The sequence below is a fragment of the Diceros bicornis genome, chromosome 3 (genome assembly GCF_020826845.1).
Source record: "Diceros bicornis minor isolate mBicDic1 chromosome 3, mDicBic1.mat.cur, whole genome shotgun sequence".
NCBI classification, from domain to species: domain Eukaryota; kingdom Metazoa; phylum Chordata; class Mammalia; order Perissodactyla; family Rhinocerotidae; genus Diceros; species Diceros bicornis.
Genome location: NC_080742.1, coordinates 49,922,479 through 49,948,653, shown reverse-complemented (window position 1 = coordinate 49,948,653; position 26,175 = coordinate 49,922,479). Strand labels below are relative to the sequence as shown.

General features: G+C 46.7%; 2 protein-coding genes across 4 annotated transcripts in view; both read left to right on the top strand.

The window, feature by feature from the left end:
* Window positions 1–2,760, top strand: part of OSBPL3 (oxysterol binding protein like 3) — a 202,841-nt gene extending 200,081 nt beyond the window's left edge. For all 3 annotated transcript variants that reach the window (XM_058527308.1, XM_058527305.1, XM_058527312.1), the window contains one exon: window positions 787–2,760. In XM_058527308.1, the coding sequence (XP_058383291.1) occupies window positions 787–883 (97 nt within the window). In that variant the 3' untranslated portion in view covers window positions 884–2,760. The remainder of the gene's footprint in view (window positions 1–786) is intronic.
* The window catches only part of GSDME (gasdermin E), a 117,135-nt gene that overhangs the window by 5,079 nt on the left and 85,881 nt on the right, over window positions 1–26,175 (top strand). The window lies entirely within an intron of this gene.

Here is a 26,175-nt window from a genome sequence, read left to right as displayed (position 1 = left end):
AATGGGCATGATTGTGTTCCATTAAAACAGTATCACTAAGATAGGCGGAAGGCTGGATTTGTCCCTTGGGCTGTAGTTTGCTGACCTTAATATGACAATGGAAAGTGATCTCCAATATATATTGTTATGTCAAAACTCAAGAGGTAGGACACCATACAGAGCTACTGTTGTGGGAAAAAATGGGAGGGGTGGAGTGTGTGTGTGCACACAGGCTCACACATGCGTGAAATTTCTCTGAAAGAATGAAGCTGACAAGATCATTGCCTCTGAGGAGAAGGACTGGGAGGCTAGGAGATGGAAGCAGGAAGAAAAGTTTTAGCTATCTACCCTTTTGTACCTTTTGAACTTTGATCTCTGTAATATATGATCTATTCAAAGAATAGTGAACCAAGGCTGTTCTCTCCAGGCTCTTATGGCTTCATTTTGTTTTTACCGTTATCAGTTGTTATAAACAACAATAGTTGATTTGTAGCTTTTACATAGTCATACTCAAGGTGGTGGCGATCATCCCAGCTGTGTTTTATATACGACAAACTCTTCCCTTACCCAGGCTTTTCTTAGAAGCACCATTTTTCACAGCCTCTGAGTCTGAGAAGTCAAAGTCAGAAGTAACAAAATGGTGTCCAGGCTTCCAGTTCCCTCACAGTTCCAGAACTGGACTATCAGGGACGTTGCATGCATATGAGAATGATAGCCTGGGGGTGAGGAGAGGAAAGGAGGGAAAAGGGGAGAGAGAATATGACAATATCATCAAGAGTCTTCAAGAAATTCTTTCATCTTTCACAGGAAGTCCAACGATGACTCTTGGGTGAGCAATGGCACCTATTTGGAACTTAGGAAAGATCCTGGTTTTTCCAAACTGGACCATCCTGTCTTGTGGTGAAAAAGCAAAGGATACATCTTTGTACTTCTCCATGTTTGCTTTCTGAAGCCACAAATCTGTGTCTGTATATTTAAAAGATATTATCTAGAATGATCACTTGTGTTTAGCTTAGCATTATATTTAAGTATATATTTTCTTCAGTAAGTTTCTTTACAGTTTCAAATGTTATAATGGTTGTTTATATGAATGTAGAACACCTTGATATTTCTTTTTATATATAAACTATTTAATAAAAATGAAAGACTGAATGTTATTGTATGGGTTAAAAAAGAAGCTTTAACACTAGTTTTCCAAAGGTTAGGAAAATTCAAATTAAATTTATGCCTTATAAAATTATGTTGGAGGAAAAAAAATCCATCTTTCCCAGGTGCATTAAGAAATGAGAATATCCAGGGTTACTCACCCATGCGTAAGCTACCCAAGTTTAATTTGGTAGCACAGATATTTTTTTGCCTCAGACAGCTCTTGAATTGCTCCTACAGAATAATTCTGCTGGTGCTGGCGTCTGAAGAATATTTGCATTTGCATTTTGGTGATTGGGAGGATGGTATAAGATCATTGGGATGTCTGTTTTTATGTAAGATGGATATGGCACCTTCTTGAAGAGGAAGCATTTGAGCTCATCCTTCCCTATAGTTTTATTGCCTCGTGTGCAAAATTGTACCCTGTTACTCAGAGAAATTGTTGTTAATCTGAGAAATCCCCATTAAGTAAATGTTATAATGACATCCCAGAGATGCAGTAGGAAATTTCTCCATAGTGAGAAGTGAATCCTTGACAAGAAACCATTTTCTCTTTCCTACTCCACCCCTAGCTTCCCCCCTCTCTGCCCAGTTTGACCACATCTCTGTTGAGTAGGGAATGTCCCAGTTTAGTGTAAAACATCCAGCGCATTCCACACAGCAGTTTGACTTCCTAAAAGTTTAGCAAAATAACTGATTGTTTTAAATAACTCAACATGTTTTCTTAAATAATGTCTTGGTATTTTCTACCTCTTGATAAGCACTGTATTTTAGATCGTGTATAAAAAGTTTGACCATCTGCCTTATAGACAAATGCAGAGAATTGATGTTCTTCCTTTGTGTTGTGTTCTGATAAAGGTTTAGATGTCTTATCCCTTTCCTACACTTTCTTCTTACTCATATCACGCTTTTATGAGTTTTGCAGCAGTCTTGAATAGTACAGATTATGACTACCAAATGGGGAAACTTTGTCTTTTTAAATGTATTGTTTCAAAGTACAATAATAGAATTTGTGCAGTCGTTGAATTGTGTTATCAAAGCAGTTCCAACTTCTGCCCAGATTACATTAAAACCAAAGCCTAACTTTTAAACCTTTCGCTCTAATGTTCATAATAATCCTATGGACTATCAAGTATAACGGCGTGGTAAAAAGATTTCTCTGGAAAACATTTTTAGATATTTAAACAATTTCAGAATGCTCTGAATGAAAAGTAGAATAAATAACAGAAGAAAAGAATGCGTGATTTTTCAGTGTCACACCAAATAACTAGTTGGACAGTATTGCATTTTCAAAATGGAGTTATTTTAAGTGGATCAGTAGCCTTTTGGAATCTGCAAGTGACTAGCATTTTAAAACAATAAAGGCTCATAGAATATTACATTCATTCATTCCATTTTATCAAGACATCAAGATGAACACAATGTGAGTATCATTTCCATTTCTAAGCAGTTAAATGACACAATCAAATTCTTTGGTATATGCTCTGTTCTTTTCTTTTCAGGCCTGCATCTAAATTCTGCTTACAGATGGGAAGAAGCAGGCTGTAGATTTAAGGGTACTCAAGAGAAAAACAAATCTAGTTCTCACAGTGTGAAGGTAAATGTAGAATTTTTGTAATATTGACTATTAAAATAGGCCTGGGGGCCGGCCCGGTGGCGCAAGCGGTTGGGTGCGCGCGCTCCGCTGCGGCGGCCTGGGGTTCGCTGGTTCGGATCCCGGGCGCGCACCGACGCACTGCTTGGTAAGCCATGCTGTGGCGGCGTCCCATATAAAGTGGAGGAAGATGGGCACCGATGTTAGCCCAGGGCCGTCTTCCTCAGCAAAAAAAAGAGGAGGATTGGCGGATGTTAGCTCAGGGCTGATCTCCTCACAAAAAAAAAAAAAAAAATAGGCCTGCTCCAGAGGCTAGCTCAAAAAAGAAAAAAAACAACAATAAAAACAAAACTTGTAGCCTGAATGGATGTAGCTTTGTCATGCAGGATTTGGAAATTCTTTGTCTCAGTGCTGTTATTTCAGTTGATCCTATGCTTTATTTTAGGATCACCGGGCTAAATGGACCAAATATCACCTTTGTAGACATCTTATTTAAAATGGGAGTGGGGATGAATTAGAATATGATACAGAATTGTATGCAAATTTTAAAATCTACTATTCAGTACCAGCATCTATAAAGGGCTTTTCTGAAATTTAAACAGCTTGGTGTCACATCCTGATATTATAATCTTAAAACTACCTTGAGGGGGAAATGGCTTTTTTTTCCCTTCAGTCCCTATTTTCAAAAGCACCTTCCCACCTAATTTGTAGCTCAAGGGCATTTTATAATTTTAAGATGAAGAAAACAGAAATATGACATTGTTTGGAAAGAATTGAGGTAGAATTTAATTTTCTGAACTTTGAATCTCCTGATTGAATAATACCAATCACTGTACCATTTGAGATACATGTTTTAACCTCTATTTTATTCCCAATTATTCCATCCCAAATTGATGGTGAGATACATAGATATTCTTGGAAGCGGGACTTTGTGCAGTCAGCCACACTGCGCTTCAGGTGATCCACTTGCCACTATTGACCACCCCAAGCTATAGGAGATCCGTTCGTAAAGGAGCCAACAGTGTCCAGTGTAGCTGGGCAGCAGATCACTTCCCTACCCAGGCCCCAAAGCAGAGGTTGATGTTTCCCTGCGTCAAATGAAATAAGCAAAGTCTCAGTGCAGCTTCTCTGTGCAGTTCACCTCTCAGAAGCCAGGCTGGTTCTGCTACTAATTAAACAGTTCCCTTTAAGACAATAGTCCAGTTACCTTTCAAGTCCCCAGAATGCCCAAATAGCCCCCACAGTCTCCATGTGCTTCCTGTGGGTCTCTCTGCAAGAAAAAAATATGCAAACCAATTATTTTTAATGTTTACTTCATTTGGGTTGCTGCTTTTCTCATATTCTACTTTCAATTACTTCCAATCAGTCCTTTGCTTGGGCTTTGAGTACTGTCCTTCATCTGTATTTTCCAGATTCATGATGAGCGTTTTCTTCTACTATTTTTTTTTTCTTTTGGTGAGGAAGATCAGCCCTGAGCTAACATCCAATGCCAATCCTCTTTTTGCTGAGGAAGATTGGCCCTAGGCTAACATCCATGCCCCTCTTCCTCTACTTTATATGGGACGCCGCCACAGCACGGCTTGACAAGCGATACATCGGTGCGCACCCGGGATCCGAACCTGCAAACCCCGGGCCACCGAAGCAGAGTGCATGCACTTACTTAACCGCTGTGTCACCGGGCCGGCCCCTATTCTACTAACAATGTCAACCCTAAAAGAAAAATAATAAAGTTTTTATTTGGCTGTTGAATCTTTTTGTAGGCCTACGACATATACTACAAGTTATATTATGCCTTCCAGCTATCGTAGAATGTCCTCAGATCGTTTAGTTATGAGTAGGAGCAATAAGAAATTATTATTATGATCTTAGGAATAATAGTTCCAATATATTGGCATAATTTATTTGAATGTCTTTAATTTTGATATTAACGTCAGCATAAATCTATTTTTGCTACCAAATGATAGCTATTTTCATGTGCTCAATTTTCCTCTGCATTGTATTAATCTGTTACTCAGTGTTAGTGTTTATTGTTCTGTGTTGGAAATACGTATCACATAAGTATCGCATATCATGGCTGTCTAAATGCAAATCATTTTTGGAGACTTTGGTTTTGGGGAATGCAATGATAAAAAGTTGCTAATTTATTTTATTTGTAGTGATTTTCTCTTCCTCTGTTACCTTCAGAGGATACTATTTTTTTTAATGGATATTTGTAAATCTTCCATCTAACTGTTTATAAGATTATTTTCTGTCTAAATTCCACCCTTCCACCCTTCACCCTATGCCTCCCCAAAAAGCTCTAATTTGTTTATCCCCCTCATATAACTAGTTGACTGCGAATAAATAACATGGAAAAAGGCCACCTTTGTCTTTGTTTTTCCAGGTTAATGGGTGTATGTGGCTGCTGGAAGGGGACAGAGCAAGACTCTTGCCTAGGCTCTTTTGAGGAAGAAACACACCAGCTTACCTAAAATGAAGGGGTTTGGAAATCAGAATATCCTGGGACATAAGGAAACTTGGAAGCCATAAAGTTGCCATACTTTTGGTCCCAACATTTCCAAGGTGTCCTACAAATGTAGGACCCTCAGCTCTTAGGACAGGGGACCGGAGGCAGCTGGAGCCCCAGGAGCTCCTAGGAGTCCCCTCTCTTTACCCTAGCATGCTATGGAAATAGCGTTATTTTTCTGTTACATCCTACCATGAAAAAGGAAAATGCTGACTACTCTCACCAATTTAATGGCTCTTAGGAATGACTGACTTATGTCCTCCCGTAGCTAAGTGGGATCCTTTGCAACTCCAGGAACACTCTTACTCTTCACTAAAGTTCCATTTGTTTCGGTTGATATATTTGTGGTGTTACACGAGACATTGGATTGCGGAGGTAGACACATAAAGTCGCCTCTCTGCATCCCTGAAAACACTAAAGAGACAACCAAAAGCATTGCATGAACCTTGATTGGATCCTGACTTAAAAGAAAAACAAGCTATAAAAGACACTGAAATTTGCATCTAAACAATGAAATTATTGCTAATTTTCATATATTATGATATTGCCTGTTGATCCGAATCAAATCTGCCATCAAAGGAGGATCATTTTCCAGCATTATTCAAAATAATATAAACACTAAAGGAAATTTTAAAAGGCAGCCTCAGAATAATTTAACATCTTGGCCATTATTGGAATAGGTGTTAAAGCATCCTAAGGTGTCGATTTTGAGGAGGCAATGACTTGGAGGTATAAGTTCCGGGCCATTAGTTTACAAACCTAGTCATATTATTTTTTAGTCGTACCAATGGAATACCTGCATTAACATCATTAATGTCCATCAGTGACCAGCAAATCAGGACATCACTGTCCTGGTTGATGCCAGTCAAGGGTTCCTTATTATGGACTAATTAGTTGGGGTTCCTGCAGGAAATAGAATCCAACTCTGATCATTCACAGACTTGAATGAAGGGGCTGCTTGCTGGGCTGTTAGCAGGTTGAAGGCACTTCAGCAACAACTGAAAGTTGTCACTGCCCCTGCAGTAGCAGGACCTCGGAAGGAGGGAAGGGCTATCAGGAACTATGGTGGAGGGACGGACGTTCGGCCTCTGCCAGAAAGCCCAGACCATCGTAAGGAAGAACCGTCCCAACCTCTGTGTCCTCTGGCCTCCATTCTCCCTAGTGGCTGAACCTAAGTGAGCACGGGAGTCCCCACCCCATAGAGCTCAGCCCCTGGGGCATGGAGAGGGCCGGGCAAACAGAAAAACAAGCACCGGGACCTGATAGTCACAGAAATAGTTGGTGTCTGAGCTTTCAGAGGAATTTTCAGTAAGTAAATAGGCTTAAGAGCCCATTCTTTTTTGGAGAGGATAGAATTTGCTAAATTATTTTGGCTCCCAGTCATTTTACCAAGGATGAATTATGATTAACTGTGCTTTTAAAAACTCTCTGCTTCTCCGTGATATTATTTTTGTTGTTGTAACATTTTTAACGAGCTAAGGGCAGCCTCTCCTCTTTATTAAATGCCATAATTTAAACAGATATCACACTGGGAAAGATATGTCAACTTGTTACCGAAACCAAAGTGGGTTCGCCTCCTGGCGAGTTAAATCAGACTCCACCAGAAGTAGTTGTTTCACAGAGTAAGGTATGTTAGCAGCAAAAAGGAGACCATGCAGAGTCATTTCCAAAGTCATGGTGTCACGTGGTGTCAGATCGGTGTGGTGAAGTCCCAGGTTCTTGGTCCACAGACACAGAAGGATTTGAGAGCAGATACACAGCAGAAGTTTTGACAGAGGAGGATTTATTAGCAAAGCAAAAGTACACCCCCAAGGGGAGGGGCGGGCAGGCTCGAGGTGAGTAACTGCCCCAAAGTTGTGGTGGTCAGTGGCTTTGGAAGGTCAGGTACTGGGGGCGGGGGAGGGTCTTGGAAGGTAGACCAATGGGGGCATTGTCTCCACCCTCACTTCGGGAGGGGGAGATTTTTTCCTTACATAGACATCTCCGGAACTGTCATGGCGGTGATCCCCTGCAAGGGGGGTCAAAAGCGCAATTCAATTGAGGGTATAGTGAGGCTTGGGGCTACTCCCGGTCAGGATCAGGGGAGTGCTGCATGTCCAGAGAGCTGCTGCCTGGTAATAAGGACGCTGCACCGGGTGGAGTGACCTTGCTCCCAGCTCATACCTAGCTTCCTGCCTCATTCCCCACTCAAGAGGTCTCGAGGGCCGGCCCTGTGGCTTAGCAGTTAAGTGCCTACGCTCCGCTGCTGGCGGCCCGGGTTCAGATCCGGGCGCGCACCTACGCCCCGCTTCTCCGGCCATGCTGAGGCTGCGTCCCACATACAGCAACTAGAAGGACGTGCAGCTATGACATACAACTATCTGCTGGGGCTTTGGGGAGAAAAAGGAGGAGGATTGGCAATAGATGTTAGCTCAGAGCCAGTCTTCCTCAGCAAAAAAATGAGGAGGATTAGCATGGATGTTAGCTCAGGGCTGATCTTCCTCACAAAAAAAAAAAAAAAAAGAGGTCTTGAGACCCTGAAATCCTTCAGGGGAGTGGGACATGGAGCCTCTTCTTTAGCTACTTCCTGCTGAAAGGGGGCGACGTGCCAGGGTCTCGTCTTCCTCTCTGTCTGGGAGTAGGGTGGACCTAGAATTGGGTATCCACCATAGATGGGGCTCTCTCCTGGATATCCTGATGGAATCTTGGGGCAGCTGCATCCAGGGGCAAATAGAGGTCTCCTGGAGAGGCATGTTGTTAGAGAGAGGTGTATTTGACCATAGAGAATGTAGTTGGCTGAACGAGCATTTGGAACTTTATGGCCTCTATGCAGGAAGAAATAAACCTAGTTAGGACACTTAAAAGACAAGGTCCAAAGATAAGTGGAGTAGAATGCAAACTAATGGTCCTATGAGAGGGAGAAACCAGGTGAGAGATGGAAGCACCCCTGATTGCTGACCATATCTGATTGAGGTCTGGTCCCTGACTATAGCGATGGAGCCAGGATCCCTCTTCATAGATTGCTCTGATGTTGCTCTCAGCCTGTCCCGAGTTATTGACGTTAAGTGCAGCAGGTTTTGTTAATCACTGCACAGACGCCTCCCTGCTCAGCAAGGAGGTAATCTAATGCCTATCTATTATCCATGACAACATTTGCTAAGGAGTCTAGGGAAGTCTGGATGTTTTGTAGGGTTTGTCCTGTCTTTATAACCAGGTTTTCAAAGGCCTGTGTGAGATTTCTTATAGTTGACTCATGGTATATAAACCCGCCCCAGGGAGTTTCCAAACCCAGGGCAGCTCCAGCTCCTGTCAGAAGTAGTCCAATTGCTCGTCTGGGTCTGGGTTTAGTATTGTTGTGGATAGTTATACCCAGTCTCCGAGGACTTAGCCGGCCCAAGGTGCACTGTCCCCTGAATTGGGTGTTATCTATGCAGGGGTATGCCAGCACTTGAACCAGGAGCTGGAAAGTAGGGGTGAGGCTGTTGGCATGGGGCAACGTGTTTTAACAGGGGCCACAGAGGAACAGATATCTGGGAGGAGCACAAGCCTGGCGCAGGGTCGAGGAATCAAATCAAGTACTCATGGCAGATGCCCAAAGAGGGGTGCCCTGACATCAGGGGGAGAGAAGTCCTATGTAACCTGGGTTTAGGGGCTAAGGTGAAGCCGCCCGCGAGGCCTTTCCCATCACATAGTAGACTCGCCACTGATCTGGGAAGCTTCCCTGCCACATGGTACATCTGTTCTGGGGCGGCTTATGTTGGTTTCCATTGTTACATACATGGGAGGTAGGACACCAATGGGTGGTATTTGGTTGGCAGAGCTTAGAGGTGTTGAAGGTTAGTGGAAAGATAGTGGGGGGGGTGGCGGATGCCATAGAGATTGAAGGTGAGATTGTAGCAACAACTTGACCCCTGGCAGGTATAGCAAGGAGATGAAGTGTTTTGGCAGAGGAGCTGAAGGGCTGCACTTTTGGATGAGTAATTGTATCAGGGGTGAGGTCAGTACATGTGAAGTTTTGGGATGTTTCCTTGAACCACACAGCTAGCGGGGGTGGATTGGCAATGCCAGAGCTCAGGTTAAGTGTTAGATTAGACCCAAAGGGATTAGACCCAAAGGGAGCGAGTAGGGGTCCTGGTCCCCCAACCTGTGGGTGTGGGTGACAGATCCAGCAGTTGGAAAGGCCACCCCCTGAGGCAATGATTCTGGAGAAGTTTACAAGTGAGTTTTCTTCCCATAAACCCCGAGCAACGGGAGCCAGAACCAGTAGAATTATTAGGAGCTTCATCTTGTCCGGGGTATGTCTAAATAGCCAGACTAAAGCATCCAGTTACAGAGGTGCCAGGGAAAGTGCAGGAAGAGATGCGGTTTAGAGCGGCTCAGGTGCAGTCCCAAGGAGGGACCTCGCTAGGGAGGTTTGGTCCCGGGTTACTGGCAGCAGAAATGTAGGAAGAGTCCTACTGAGAGCATGAGAAGAATACCCAAGAGGAAGAGGCCCCCAATTAGTAGGTCTCGCGTAGAATACTTCTCTGGTAGGTGGTTTCTTGGCGAAGAGCAGTTTGAGTCCAAGTCAGTTGGTTCACAGCGGTAAAAGGTGGAGTTGCGATCTGCTGTGTGAGAGTCTCGGGAGAGTTCCGGTTGGCCCTCTGGAGGGAGAGGTTTGATTCTGGACAGGTGGACCCAACTGGGGATTGCTTGAAGTTTAACTGCGGTGAGGGTCACCAGCAACACCTGGTATGGGCCCTTCCACCTTGGCTGGAGCTGTTCCGCAGGGGAGCCCTCCCTCCAAGTTTTGAGAAGTACCCAATGCCCAGGAAGTACCTGAGGGGTGTCTGGGGTTGGGTGGGATCCAGGGAGCACCTGGTTTCCATACTGAGTGACGGCCTTTTGTAGGTCACCTAGGCTGATGATGTGTGTGAGGACCAACTGGGTTTACTCATCAAACCAGAGCTCTGTCCGTAAGAAAGGCCTGCCGTAGATCATCTCGAAGGCGCTCAGCCGGAGCTTTGTTTTGGGAGCCATCCGGACGCGCAAGAGGGCAACAGGGAGGAGGGAGAGCCAGGATTCTGAGGTTTCTGAGCACAGTTTGCCTAAGGTCCTTTTGAGGGTCTGATTAGGCCTTTCGACCTTACCTGAAGACTGAGGTCTCCAAGCCACATGGAAATGGTATTCTATGCCCAGAGCAGCCGCAGTCTGTCGGGTAATTTGGGCAGTGAAAGTGGGGCCGTTGTCACTTTGGAGGGTCTGGGGTAGGCCAGATCAGGGAATGATCTCCTTGACGAGTACCTTGCTGACCTCTGATGCCCTCTCTGTTCAGGTGGGGAAGGCCTCCACCCAACCCGTGAAGGTATCTATTAGCACTAGGAGGTATTTGAAGCCCTGGCAGGGAAGAAGCTGGGTAAAGTCTAGTTGCTGGTCTTCCCCTGGGTAGGTTCCCCGACGTTGTATAGGCTGAAGCAAGGGTGGTGGTTTAAGATGTCCTCCTGGGTTATATGTGTGACACAGTGTACACGCCTGAGTTACTTCCCTGACTGTCTGGGGAATCCCATCTCCTGAGAAAACGCCTTGAGCCAAGATGAGGAGGGAGTCCCTCCCTAAATGGGAGGAATCGTGTAAACCCTTGAGGAGTTTCCATCATAGGCTCCCCAGGAGATAGTCTTCCCTTCTTTTCCCACCATCCCTCAGGACCAAGTTGGAATCCCTCATGTTGGCCTTTTGGGCTTCTTGGGGTGTGTATTGAGGCTTGGGGAGTCAGGTGGCCCCCGGGAAATAAGGCTGCCTGAGTAGCTGGAATCCGGGAGGCGGCTTGTTTGGCAGCCTGATCTGCACACCGGTTGCCCCGAGTAATCTCCGAGTTGTCTTGTTGGTGTCCGCGGCGGTGGATGATGGCTACTTCGCCGGGTAGCTGCACTGCCTCTAAGAGGTCTAGAATCTGTGGGGCATGTTTTATCTCTGAGCCCTGGGTTGTGAGAAGGCCTCCTTCCTTCCAGATGGCTGCATGGCTGTGGACTGCAAGGAAAGCATACTTAGAGTCTGTGTAGATGTGGAGGCGGATCCCGGTCCCCAACTGGAGGGCATGAGTCAAAGCAATGAGCTCCGCTTTCTGGGCCAAGGTGCCTGGTGGGAGAGCCTCGGCTTCTCTCACGCTGTCTAGAGTGACTAGCGCATATCCGGCCCTTCGCGACCTTTGCTCTACAGAACTGCTCCTGTCTGTAAAGAATTCCACATGCGGGTCCTTTTGGGGGGTGTCCTTAAGGTCCAGCCTGCTAGAGAAGACCTGTCCGAGGACCTCTTCACAGGAGTGGGAAAGGTCCCCTCCATTAGGGCTGGGCAGGAGGGTGGCGGGGTGAAGCGTAGAACAAGTCTTCAGGGTTACTCTGGGGTTTCTAGGAGCATAGCCTGGTAACAGAGTAACCTGCCCCGGTTAACCATTTGTGCTTGGGCTGATGATAACTGATTGAGCTGGTGGAGGGTTAGGACTTCGAGGGTGCGGCCCAGAGTGAGTTTTTTTGCTTCGCCCACCAGTACGGCTGTGGCCGCCAGAGCCCTGAGGCACCCCTGGCCAGCCCTTGGCCACGGAGTCTAATAGTTTTGATAAATATGCCGCTGGCTGCTATTCAGGCCCCAGGGATTGAGTGAGGACGCCCAATGCAACCTCCTGTCTCTCGGCCACGTAAAGGCGGAAGGGTTTTCTAAGTTAGGCAATCCTAAGGCTGGTTGAGGTCAGTAAACATTGTAGTTTGTTGAAGGCCTGGTGAGGTAACCAGTCCAGTCTAACTGCTCAGAGTCGGGGCCGGCTTGGGCATCATGTAATGGGTTAGCTATGCCCAAAGTTAGGGATCCAGATTCTGCAGAAGCCGGCCATCCCAAGGAAGGTCCTGAGTTCCTGCTTGATCTCAGGAGGCCCCAGGCTGCATATGGCCTGTTTCCAGGCGGGAGTCAACATCTGTTCCCCGAGCCTAGTTACGAATCCCAGATGTGGGACTTCCTGTTTTGAGATTTGGGCCCTGGCGGGGAAATGCAGTACCCTTTTTGCCCCAGGTGGTTGAGGGTCTGGATGGCCTTAAGGTCGGAGTCCTCCTTGGTTGGGCTACAGATGAGGAGGTCATCCGCATACTGTATGCGAGTTCCCCTTTCTAGGGGGAGGTCCCTAAGGTCCTGCTGGAGGGCCTTTCCAAACAGGGCGGGACTATCCCTAAATTCCTGTGGGAGCCAGATCCAGGTAAGTTGGGTAGTTTCCTGGGTGTGGGCATCAAAGTCCATTCAAAGGCAAACAAATAGTGAGACTCTGGGTCTAAGGGAAGGCAAAAGAAAGTGTCCTTGAGATCCAGAACAGTGAACATTCAGAGTTTCCGGGGATTTGACCCAGCAAAGTGTACGGGTTTGGGACAGTTGGGTGGAGAGAGACCACTGCTTCATTTACTACTCTAAGATCTTGTACCATTCGCCACCTTCCATCGGGTTTGGGGACGCCCATGATCGGGGTGTTACAGGGGGAGTGGCATGGGATTAGAATTTTTCTTTTAGGAATTGGTCTATGATTGGTTGGAGTCCTTCCCGGGGTCTGGCCGTTCAAGGATAAGGCTGCCTGGGGTCTCTGAGGGAGATTTTGACCGGGGTGGCATTGATGGCCAATCCTGGGGTCCCAGTCTCCCAAATGTCTGGATGTACCCTTTGGTAGATGGGGGAGGGCACATTACCCAAAGGAGATTCCCCTCTCGGGCACAAACTGGACAAAAAGATTCCCTGGGTCCCTGACAGGCGCACAGTTCCTCTGAGGCTACTCAGGAAGTCCTGGCCCAATAAGGGGCTCAGTGACTCAGGGATAACAAGGAAGCTGTGGCTAAGAAGTTGGTCACCCCAGGGGCCAGCCCCATGGCTTAGTGGTTAAGTGTGCATGCTCCACTACTGGCGGCCCAGGTTCAGACAGGTTCGGATCCCCGGGCGCGCACCGACGTGCCGCTTGTCCCGCCATGCTGAGGCTGCATCCCCCATACAGCAACTGGAAGGATATACAACTATGACATACAACTATCTACTGGGGCTTTGGGGAGAAAAAGGGAAAAAAAGGAGGAGAATTAGCAATAGATGTTAGCTCAGGGCTGGTCTTCCTCAGCAAAAAGAGGAGGATTGGCATGGATGTTAGCTCAGCACTGATCTTCCTGACAAAAAAATTTAAAAAATAAATAAATAAAATAAAGAAGTTGGTCACCCCAGGCACAATGTAGGGTCTTGGTAAAGAACCAAGACATTGGGACACTGTCGATCTCGATGATGGCACGGTGTTTTTTTTTTGTCAGGGGGCCCGGCAAATGTTGCAACACCGAATATGAGGCTCCTGTATCTAACATAAAGTCAACGACCCTGTTGGCCACTCTCATCTTGACCCGTGGCTCCACTGTGGTGATAGGAAATGTGGCCACAGGAGCGTGACGGAGCCTTGGGCACCCTCATTGGAGTGGCTCCACCATGGAGGGTCTGTCTCCCCTCCCCCTCTGAGAACAGGGACAGTCCCTCCTCCAGTGGGCCATTTCCCCACAGTTGGGGCATGGGTTCCACGGGGGTTGATCATCTCAGTGGCCCTGTCGCTTGGGGCACCTGCGGGCCCAATGGCCATGCTTACCGCACCGAAAGCAGGGGCCTCTCTCTGGGTTGGGTGGCCCACCAGGGGTTGTCATGATGGAGCCTGGAGCCTGTATTGCAGCACCATAAGTTTGGCCTACCTTTGCCTTTTTGCCTCTTCCGTCAGGTCTCCTGAGTTAAAAACCTGGAATGCTGCATCCAATAACTGGTTAATGGGAGTCTGAGGTCCCAACCCCAGCTTTAGGAGTTTCTTCTGTATGTCTGGTGCGGCCTGGTTAAGAAAATGAGTAGCCAAGACAATGGCACCTGCCTGGGAGCCGGGGTCTGTGTTGCTATATTTGCAGAGCATCTCGAGAGCTGCTCCAGGTATAAGGCCGGATTTTCCTTGGGGACCTGAGTGACTGTCCCCAGCTTATTGAAATTGGCTGGCCGTTGGATGGCATGGCGCATGCCCTCTAGGAGGTAGGCTGTCATGAGTCTTATGTGGTTTGGTCCCAGCTGGCCTGCTGGGTAGGTCCAGCTGAGGTCGGTTAGGGGGCATGAGGCTGCTCTGAGTGGGGGAGCCAGATTTAGGGCATTTTGTTGGTCCCTGTAGGTCTGGGTGGCCCTGAAAATGATGTTGTTTCCTCCGGGGTGGTGAGGTGGGCAAAAAGAATTGTGACGTCCCTCCAAGTCAAATCCACTGAGAGGCCTAGGTCCTGGAACCCTACCCTAAACCATTTGGGGTCCTCTGAGTATTTGCCCAACTCTTTTCACCAGGTACTCAGCTTGGACAGGGAGAAGGGTGAATATACCCATGTAATCCCTCCAACCACTGGGGATGTCCTGCAGGGGGCATATGGCATTTGGGCCATCAGGGGCAGTAGGAGTGGCACAGGCAGCCTGGGGTGGCTTGTACTCTGGAGGGCCCTTCGGTGGCTGGGATGGTGTCCTGGTGGTTTGAGCCAGGATGGTTTTGATGGACTTAGGGGTGGGGTCCTCCCTTAAAGCCGTGAAGGCCTGTACATAAGGGACCTTGGACCATTTACCCTAATGTCTACAGAACAAGTCTAGCTGGAGGAGGGTGTGGTATTTTAGGCTGCCATTGAGGGGCCTGAATTCCCCATCTCCCAACGAGTGCTGTGGCCAAGCCGTGTTACAGAAGAAAATGCAATTTTTTTCTTAAGGCTGTCGGTGGATAGAGACTTCCATTTTGTCAGGAGACAACCCAGGGGTGACCCGGCCAGGATAGAGGGTTGGTTCCCCGTCGAGTTGTGAGTCCTTTACCTGTGGGAGAAGGAGGGGAGTAATCTGCTTGAACCTCTCTGGACTGGGGCGTCTGAGTTTTCCGGGCTGCCAGAGTCTAGCGTCCTAGTCTCCTCGCCTGAGGCTATTGCTCTGCCAGGCGCCCGGAGTGTCCCCCAGTGCCTGCGCAGTAACACTGGGACCCGAACCCAGGGCACCTTGGTCCAACAAAGGTGTGGGGTGCATGCCCATTAAGAATAGCCTCCCCGGGATGCCGTCATCTCAGGGTCCCCCTCATCTGACCCTCCGCTGGGCCCCGGAGGATGCGGAGCGATGTTCCCCAGTCCAGAGCTCGTGACCCCTGATGAGTCCCCTCGTCCCTGGGTGGATCCTTTGGGCTCTCATTTCCTTGTGGTTTAAGGCCTGGCCTGTGTGCCAGTTGGCCTCCTCTGTCACCCTGGTGAGGATCTGGTGGACACAAAGGGCAGCTAGACTTGGGGGTCCCTGCTCCTCCTCCTTCAGGACTGATCTACATGTCCATAAATATCGTTTGACAAGAAGAGTTTTGGTAGACAGCCAACTCAGGGAAGTTACAAACGACTAGCCACTGGTGGTGTATACAACATAACACTGGGAAAGATGTCAGACTAGAATCGTCAAGAGGGTGAATTCCCTAACTGTGGGGTCTTTGACCTGCCAGAGCCAGGGGCATCCCCTGGGCCCCATCAGATACTCTTGACACACAATGCAACCCTTGTCCCCATCAAACAGGCTCTGTGACACAGGGCAGGGAGAGATCAGGGCCCAACAGTCCCCGGAAATAGACACCAAAGAAAGCATGATTCCAGATGTAAAACGTGGGATCAGGGAGTTGTTGATGAGACATGGTTTCTAGCAGACAGAAGCAAAAAGAGGCCTGAGGACGGCAATCTGTGCACCTACGGGGAAGTTGCTGCGGGGTGGGGAGTATGATGACTTTACTGTGTACCTATCCGTTGCAAGGACATTTTCTTGCAGCTGGCAGGGACTGATGTCTAACCTCATCCCGTGCCGGTCGCGGGTGATTTCTTTTAAGTGGCGACCACCCTAAGGGCTTTTATGTGCTCCACCTGTGCCCACCACAATGCTGCGGCAATGCCCTTGCCTCAGGTATAAGAAGACCAACAGAGAAAGACAATAAAAGTACGTGGACTGACAGGACATTAGGTTCAGACAAAGGACATCAGACTGTTGATGAGGCACAATTTCCCTCAAGGCTAAGAGGGCTGAGGGAAGACCCTTACTTGACGGATGTAGAAAAGGTCACCTGTTGATGTCTGTGACATCCCAGTGTTCATCAAGTCCTCTGTCTTCTGCAAGCCTCCTGGCTGGCTCACCAAGAAAGTATGTCACCGGCATTGGTCAGATCAGTGTGGTGAGGTCCCAGGTTCTTGGTCCACAGACACAAAAGAATATGACCATGACACACAGCAGAAGTTTTAATAGAGGAGGATTTATTAGCAAAGCAAAAGTACACCCCCAAGGAGAGGAGCGGGCAGGCTCGAGGTGAGCAACTGCCCTGAAGTTGTGGTGGTCAGTGGCTTTGGAAGGTTGGGTCCCGGGGGAGGGTGAGGGTCTTGGAAGGTGGACCAACCTGGGCATTGTCTCCACCCCCACCTCGGGAGAGGGAGATTTTTCCTTACATAGGTGTCTCCAGAACTGTCATGGAGGTGATCCTCCACAAGGGGGTCAAAACTGCAATGCAAATGAGGGTATAATGAGGCTTGGGGCTACTCCCGATCAAGGTCGAGGGGGAGGGAGCCACTGGTGGAGTGATCTTGCTGTCAGTCGGGGGGAGTGTTGCACATCTGAAGAGCTGCTGCCCAGTGATTAGGACGCTGCACCTGGTGGAGTGAGCTTGCTCCCAGCTCATACCTAGCTTCCTGTCTGTCTCAATGGCTCTCCCCAAGCAAAGGGAAGCAGGGACCTTTTATTTCAGATGGGGAATGAATATTCAAAAGGGAGAGGTGGGTATTCACTTGCGCAGGCTCAATTAGAATACACTGCAGGTTATGGTAATAAGGCCCAAGCTCCTCCTGGAGAGATCTTAGCATTAAAAATAAGGCAAAGATCATAGGCGTAGCTCTTGTGGTGAGGCTTGGTGTGGTTCAGGGCAATTGGTGGTTGCATCTCCTCAACATAACAAAAGGAAAAAAACAATTTGGAAAAACAGTTAAATGTTTCCAAACCCATCCTTGAGTTCCTTGGGCCGTGAGTTGGTGACAAACTCAAGCAGTGATTCTCAAATTTGGCTGATGTCCTGGGGGTAATTATACACAAACAAAGTTCCCTCTGGTGGTTCAGACCCAGACAGCCCCACAGTGTCTCTTGAGCAGCATTTGCTTACCACTGGGCGGGGACACCACGTTCTAATTGCATGATTGTTCTAGGACTTTAAAAACGGCACGTTGATAAGTATGTGTTTCTTTTCGTGAAATTTTGTATATTGCTTTTGTACTGTCTTTAAAATGTAGAGGTAGGGGCCTTGTCACCTCTTTCCCCTATGATAACTCATAGGCCCCTTAAAAAGCACCTGCAGTCCGGGAGAAGCCAGCAGCTTCTGTGATGGATTCTTTGAAAAACATTTACTGAACCAGGAATGGTCCCAGACACGGGGAATACACAGGCCTCCACCTTGCGGAGCTTCCAGTCTGGTGGGAAGCCGGTGGGTCAGCGAACAATCACAGTGTGGTGAGAAGCCTGCATAACAGAGGATGCCCGAGTGACAAGGGGAGAGGGGATAGGGACTCAACCAGCCTGCAGATGTGGTCTGAGAGGAGAGACCTCAGAGAGGGGAAGAGAATGACAGGATTTGGTAACCAGGGAAGGTTGTGGGGAGAGGTAGAGGCGCCACTTATGACTCACGGTTCCTCTCCATGCCAGTTAAGCCACAACGCTGCTTCCCAACTAGCGTCACAATGAAATTTTTGATATGTCACAATATCTGGTGTTTCCTCAGCCTGGAGCCACGAGACGAAGGGTGGGACATGGAGGCAGGCAGCGCTCAGGTGCCGAAGGGGACCAGAGGAGGCCAAGGAAATCACACCCAAGGACCCCCATCTTCTCCCTAAGCTGCCACCTCTAGTGTTTCCTGGACCCACCCATGTATCCAACACAGTCTTGGTGAGGGAAAGGGAGGCCAAGCCTGAGGAATCTGAGAGGTTGATCATCTCTCCAGAAGGGACTAAGCACTACCAGAGCACACCAGACCAGAGTCAAAATAATCTGACTAGACTGTTTTTATTTTAATTTTTCATTGTGGCAAAATATACATAAAAATGTACCATTTTAACCATTTTTAAGTTTACAGTTTAGTGGCATCAAGTACATTCACATTGTTGTGTGACCATCACCACTATCCATCTCTAGAACTTTCTCATCATCCTGACAAGAGATTTTCACATATTGAGGTATATGGGGTAACTATTCGGGTTCAAAACTGATTAGGCTTGAACTAAAAAGCCTGACTTATGGCATATCAGACATACATTGTACATCTGGGTAACCATTAAAGAATACACTCTCTTAAGATAAGAATGCGTACTTCCCCTCCTACACCCTGTTGGTAACATCCAGATTAGTCCCTTTCCTGACATCACTGTCAATGTTGACCTGCTAATTTGCAGCTGAAGACCTCTGAAATTTTGATGAAAATGTAAAATGCCACTTTGTGATCTCAAGAATAGGTGGAAATGTCCTTTGGTCAATCAAGAAATATTCATGAGCACCAAACCTGTGCTGGACACAGTCCCTGCCCTCACGGAGCTTACCTACAGATTGCAGAATCTGCCCTAAGTTATTCTTTCCTATTTTATCCTGAAAACGGGAATTATTTGGCCTTATGGAAGAATTACATTGCATACTTAGAAAATGCTGTCGGCTTTTGAATCATTGTGCTTTTGTGGAATCAAAGTTATCCAAGAGTGCACAGTTGCTGCAAAGCCTATTAACATGGTCCTTTGCCTGTACACAGTCGTCCAGCCAACAAGACAGAATACAAGAGAGAGGAAAAAAAAATAGTTTATGTTTTCCTGGAGCTTAAAGTCTAGTAGGGCAGAGAGTTGCGGGGGCTGGGGGGTGGAGACAATGAGCACATAAACAGATGAATGTGTGGTGTGACAGACGTGAAAGCGCTGTGGAGAAAAAATACTGAAGGACAGCGGGGAGGGAAGACTAGAGGAGGTTGCTATTTTATGTCAATAGAGTAGTAAGGGAGGGTCTCGCTGATCCAGGGCTTGAAGGGACTTGAAGGAAGTGAGAAGGAAGAGCATTCTGGGCTGAGGGAATAGCAAATACAAGCCCCACGCAAGGGCGGGTCCGGTGGGGTGAGGAAGGGGACCAGTGTGGGTGGAGCAGCGTGAGGGGGGGAGAGGATGGTGCATCAAAATTAGGGCAGGGAGGTACTTGGGGTCAGAGGACTTTGGTTTTTACTCTGAGTGGGATTAAAAGTCAGTTAAGAGTTCTGAGCAGAGGAATGACAGGATTTGATTTATGATTTTAAACAGTCATCTGGCTGCCTGGTGGAGACTGTAGGGGCCACAGGCAAAAACAGGAAGCCCAATTTGGAGGTTATCAGACTTATCTAGAGAGAGATGGTGGTGGTTTGGACTAGAGTGGAAATAACAGAGATAGAGATTTCCGGAAAGAAACTGGAAATACTTTGAAGGTAGAACCAACAAGATTGGCTGACAAGTTGGACTTGAGATGTGGGAGGAAAGAAGTCAAAGATGACTCCAAGGTCTGTGTCCTGAGCTACTAGAAGGATGAAGTTGCCATGAACTGAGATAAGGAAGACTATGAACAGAGCAGATTTGGGTACTCTGGTGAAAAAATTAAGTGGTGATTTTTTTCAAGAGGTACCCTTAAATAGGCAGCTGGATATACAAGTGCAGTAAAAGGTAATGCAGCAGGCTTGGGTTGTTCAAACCCTGCATGTTTTAAGGAGGAAAAGACTGTCCCTTGACCATCTCCTGGGAGATGCTGATGGGGTTCAGAGCAGGCTGCCCCAAGATGTGCCACTCTGGTATGTGGATTATTTCAAGCTGAAGACAATAAAGGCTTAGAGGACTCAGAAAGAAACTTTGACCTGCCCCCCGCCCCCCAACTGCCTCAAAGAATTTAAGATAGAAGGCCTGTCCCCAGGACAGGCCATCACATAGATAACTCTGGGTATGGATAGACTGGGAGAGTCCTTGCTAAACCCATTCTTATCAAAGCTCTGAAAACCAAGTAAAAGTAGAACTTATCCTTTGTAAGAGACATTTACATTTATAAGGGAAATCTCCATTTGTAAAGGTATCTCCCTCTCTGTACTGGGAAAAAGAGGGGATGAACTTATCTCTAGAAACTCTTATCAGTATGGAAGGCAAGGACTTAAATCTATATATTAACCTTACTCTTCTTTACTATGCTTTTCTGGCAATCTCCCATAGCTGACTCCCCCCACACCCAGCATCCTCCTTTTTCTTTAGCTGAAGATAGTGTTTAAGATGAGAACCTCCACCATTTTATTGAGTTACTCAGTTTCCCTGAGTCTCTCCCGTGTATACATGTTATAAAGCTTTGTTTGATTTTCTCCTATTTGGTCTCACGTCAATTTAACTTGTAGCCCAGCCAGAAAGGACCCAGAGTGGGTGGAGGATAGTCTACCCCACCTTCCACGCCCTCTAAGCCCTTGAAATATCCCTCCTGATGGAGTGTTTTTGTATACCTAGGGCCTTCAGCCATGCCAGACAGTTTATGCTAAAAATGTTATTTATAATGGGGGCTTTGGGTCATGCTGTATCAGTTTGACCTCTGCAGGGGTTGGAGAGTAAGCAGCTACAGTCAGCCACATGGGTGCTCCATGCCTAACTGACCAACCCAGGACACCAAGCCTTCCTGGCTGACAATACTCTGAATGCGTTGTCATGTGTAGTTGCTGGGATTTCTCATATGAGAAACCCAGGTGAGATTTTAGACTCCTCCGTCTCCCTCACCCCCGCGTTCATGGGGACCGAGTCCTGCCCAGCCTACCTGTGCCGATCCTCTTCCTTAGCCCACAGCCCTGCGTGGGGTCCTCATCAGTTCCTGCCTGGCTGATGGAGCTCCGGCCCACAGTCCCAACTCCTTCCCATCCATCCCTTAAGCTGCAACCAGAGTGGTTTTTCTAGGCTCTTTCTGGTCATATCATTAATCATTAATCTCTTTATAATCCTTCTCTGCTCAGAGCACCTCAGCATGGCGTGTATGTAACATAGCAGTCACAAGCCCCCAGCCTTTGGAGTCAGAGAGACTTGGATTTGAACCCTGCTCCTGCTGTTTCCTCAGTTCTAAACTGGAGGTAACCCCCATGGTGGTTGTGAGGATCACCGGCTGCTGCCATTTACTGAGCACTCACTGTTCTGATCACTACCCCAAGGCTCCGTGACATCCCCACTTTACCTAGGAGGAAATGAGACCTAGGCTGGGGAACTTGCTCACAGCCACAGTCTCGTAGTCGATAAAGCCAGGATTCAAAAGCTTTTATCCTCTAAGCCAGCAGTTCTCAGAAAGCGGTATGGGCACCCCTGGGGCCCCTCAAGACCTATTCATGGTGTGTACAATGTCTAGAATAGTTTCCTAATAGTATTAAGACACTATTTGCCTTTTTCACTTTCATTCTTTCACGAGTGTACGGTGGAATTTTCCAGAAGCTACGTGACATGGGAGAGTGCAACAGGTCCATGCAGCAGCAGACTTGAGAATCTAGCTGTCTTCTTTTAAGCCAGATATAATGATATTTGTAAAAATGTAAAGCAAAGCTATTCTTCTCTCTAATTTTTTTGTTTTGGAGACTATAGTTGTATTTCATTAAAAGTATGTTTTTATGTTAACATGTAATGGGTTTATTATTGATATTTTAAATGAATTCATGTTTCTAAATTTCTCAATCTGAATTTCTAATACACTAAATATCAATGGATATAACCTACTTAAATAAAAGCTCCCTGGGTTTCTCTATAATTTTTAAGAGCATAAAGTGTTTTTTAAGAACATATGGTTTTTAAGAGCAGTTTGGTCTTGAGAACAAATAGGGTGAGAAACGTAGCACTAAGTTGTACATAATATATGTAAATTGCTTATCATGGTGCCTAATGGAGAATGAGTGCTCAACAAGTGGTATTTTTCACTATTTCATAAGGCGCTGTAAATGAATAATAAATCGACTGGCCTGTGACATCTCTAAGCCCTCCTTCTCATCACTTCCCCCCAGGCACTCTTCTCTCCTGTTATACTGAACTGCCTGTCGTCTCAGGTCCCCATGCCTTTCACAGTCTATCCCTGTTTGAGAAATGTCTCTCTCGCCACATCTCCCTGACTCACACCTTCTCCCCTGTAAGCCTCAGCTCAAGCATCTACACCTCTTAGGGACTTCCTTGAGTTAGACACTACTGCTCTGACTCCCTGTTCAGTGATCCTCCCAGTGAACCTCCTGACTTGGGCAGAAGTTCATGGAGATTTTGTTGATTTCCTGGTGTTATGAGAGGTTTGGGGATTCGATCGGAGATGTAAAAGACACTTTCCACTCCAAACAAATGGACTGAAGGTATATTTTATTATATAGAGGATAGTAAAGGCGATAGTCTGCAAACAGATCCAAATAGGTCAAATATTAAGAGAGAAAAAACATCAGCCCGACTGGAAAGGGAAAACACCCACATCGGCTGAAGAGAAATGACACAAATCAACCGGAAAGAGAACACATCAAATCAATTACTTCATATAAAATCAATTACTTCACATCAAATCAATTACTTCACATCAAATCAATTACTCACAACATCCACGCCCCACTGCCGGGAGAGCCCTGTCAATCGACGTGGCTGGGCAAGGATCACATGTCCTGGGCAAGGCGTCCCTTCCACAGGTGGAACTCTCACCGGGTCTCAGTCTCTAGCAGTTTTTATACCATCAGTAATTTTCAGAGTAAGCAATTACAGAGTTTGCAGAGCAAGCATTTAGTGTTTCCATGCACAAAATGGTTATCAGTGGCGTACGTGCACTGAGCCCCCTGGCTAACGTCCCAGCCCAGTAGTTGTGTACATGCATTGTTCTCTTTGGTTATCATCTCAGCCCGGCACAGATGGCCAGTCCATTCCGGGCTACGACGCTCCAAGAGCCTTGAAATGTTACAACTTGCAACTCTCTCCGTGGGAGAAAGGCCAGTTCCTGGGAAAAGGCCAGTTCCCACCACACAGAAAGCAGCTTTGTATTTCTTTTTGTGCTGGTGGCTGTAGGTCAATGGAGCGGCCAAACATGGCTGTACTCATGTCAAGACACCTGGAAAGGGACAAGAGGGGAAGATTTCGTTCCTGCCCATTCAGTACACTTAAGAAAGAGGCTTTCTTCCTGGTACATAGCGATTTCCCCATCACTAGAACAATATACGCAAGAAAGATCCTAGACTAGTCCAGTGCTTCCCAAAATATGGCCTAGACTTCTGCGTCCAGGTCATTGAAATGTGTGTTATATGCAGATTCCTGCCCGCATCCACAACCTACTGAGTCAGACTCCTGTGGATAGGGCCTGAGAAGATGATTTTTTAAAAGAAAGTCTTAAAACAAAGTGTTGATTTGGTGATGCTTATACACACTAAAGTCTGAGAACCACTCTTCTAGGTTCTACTAGGTTCCAGAAGAACCACTATGCCATCTATTGGGAAGACAAGGATGACTAAGACACTCTTCTGCTCTCTGTGGAGCTCATGTTCTCTGGAAGAATTAGGCTACAATGAGAGAGAAAATAACTTACAAGGAATATTTACTGTGTATGGAAACTTAACAAAGGGAGTCAGTTATGTTGGGAGGGGGGTCTGGGAGGATTTCACAGAAGATGTGATGTGACATTTGAGTTGGTTTGAATAGGCATTTTTAGGCAGAGAAGGACAACAAGGGTATGCCAGGCAAGAAGAGAATGTACACTGGAAAAAAAGCCTTAAAATGCGTGGCACAGATGTGTGTTACACGTTACATGCTGAAAAGTTGGCTCCAACTCCTGGTGACCGTGTGGATGCATGATGTCCACAATGTCCTGTTCTCAACAGCCCTCCTTAGATCCTGTAGACTCATGCCTATGGCTTCCTTTATGGATTCAATCCATCATATTTGGTCTTCCTCTTTTCCTGCTGCTTTCTGCTTTTCCCAGCATTATTGTCTTTTTCAAAGAATCCTGCCTTCTCATGATGGGCCCAAAGTAGGACAGCTTCAGTTTTGTCATTTTTGCCTCCAGCAATAGTTCAGGCTTAATTTGCTCTAGGACCCACTTGTTCATCTTCCTGGCGATCCAGGATATCTGTAGAGCTCCCCTCCAACACCATATTTCAAATGAATCAGTCTTTTTCCTGTCAGCCTTCTCCACTGTCCAGCTTTCGCACCCGTGCATGGTAACGGGGACTATGAGGGTGTGGATGATCTTGGCCTTAGTCTCTAATGACATTTCCTTACACATGATGATCTTTCCTAATTCTTTCATTGCTGCCCTTCCCAGTCTCTGACGTCTCTTGATTTCTTGGCTGCATTGTCCATTTAAATTGATGGCTGAACTAAGGTAGACAAAATCTTTAACGATTCCATTGTCTTCTTTGTCTGCGTTAAAGTTGTGTAGTTCTTCTGGAGTCATGATTTTTGTCTTCTTGATGTTCAAATGCAGTCCTGCTTTGGCACTTTCTTCTTTCACTTTCGTCAGAAGTCGTTTCAGGTCATTGCTGCTTTCTGCCAGTAAGATGGTGTCATCTGCATATCTTGGATTGTGGATATTTCTTCCACCAATTTTCACTCCTCCTTCATCTGATTCTAGCCCAGTTTTTCATATGATATGTTCTGCATACAGATTAAACAGATAGGGAGATAAAATGCACCCTTGTCTGACACCTGGCACAGACGTAGAAAGGCACAAAACCATCTGCATCCTTTGCACTGATGTTATGTTCAACCAAGAATCTTTCTGGATATTAATTTGGCTATTTAGCTGCTGTGTACTGATAGTAAACACGAGTTTTCCAGCCACTGGAGAGATATTTGTGCATCCTGCATTACAAATCAATAAACCAATAGGCTGGTGTATAAATTAACCTTTGGTTAGGGTATATCAATACCCCAGAATATGTCAGGTGGCAAAAATAAGTTTCTAACCTATAACCCCAAGGCCCTCAATGTGATTTCAAAGGCATGAACTGCCCTAAGAGGCCTGCCAGAAGAATCAGCTGACCTCTCAGACCTCCTCTAGTGGACAATATAGTCTGCTTCCCAAAGTCACCCCTTCATTTCCTTCTTACTTACTAACAGAACTTTGATTCTGTTTGGATATGGGCAGCACTGTATTTGAAGGGAGGCCAAGTCTGCTCCCTAGCCCCAGAATCTTAATCAGGCTAAGCCTATATGGCAATTCCTCCTCCTACCAGTGACTGACTGAGGAATGGGCATGGGATGCAGTTCTGGCCAATGAGATGGGGGGATAAATTTGCTGGCAGCTTTGGAAATGTTTTCACAGTTTCACAAAGGGACTAAAGACAGGGCCATCTCCCTTCCAGCCTTGGACTGTTGTTTGTGTAGATTGCTTCTGCAGTCATCCTCAAACCAAGAAGAGGCAAGCCAGAGGACAATACCGGGGGGCTGAGAATGGCAGTGAGAAATGGCAGACAGAGCCTAGGCTGTTGATGATGTCGTTGGGTCTCTGAATCAGTCACCCTGGACACTGCTCTACCTCTCTGCATGTCTCGATAAGTGGGATGACAGAAGTCCTTATTTGCTAGGCCATTTTCAGTTGGGTTTTTCTGCTTTGTTCCAGCAGAATGCACACTAATGGCAACCCACCCACACAGACACACACAAACATAACATACCATGTGTCACTTCCCCAACCTGGGAACTGAAATGAAGGTGTCACAGGAAATGTAGGAGCAGCCTTACTCCTGGGCCTCCAGAAACTGGAATATATTTATTCCAGAACTAGAAGCTTATTCAGAATTCACCCACTTCCATCAATAAGATTATCTTTTCTTCCTCAAGGACAGGTTAATCCCCCTCCTTAGCACCTCTCTGCCTCTACATCTGCCATTCTCCAATTACCAACAACTTTCTTACTTTTTCTCCCTCTCATGGCTTCTGCT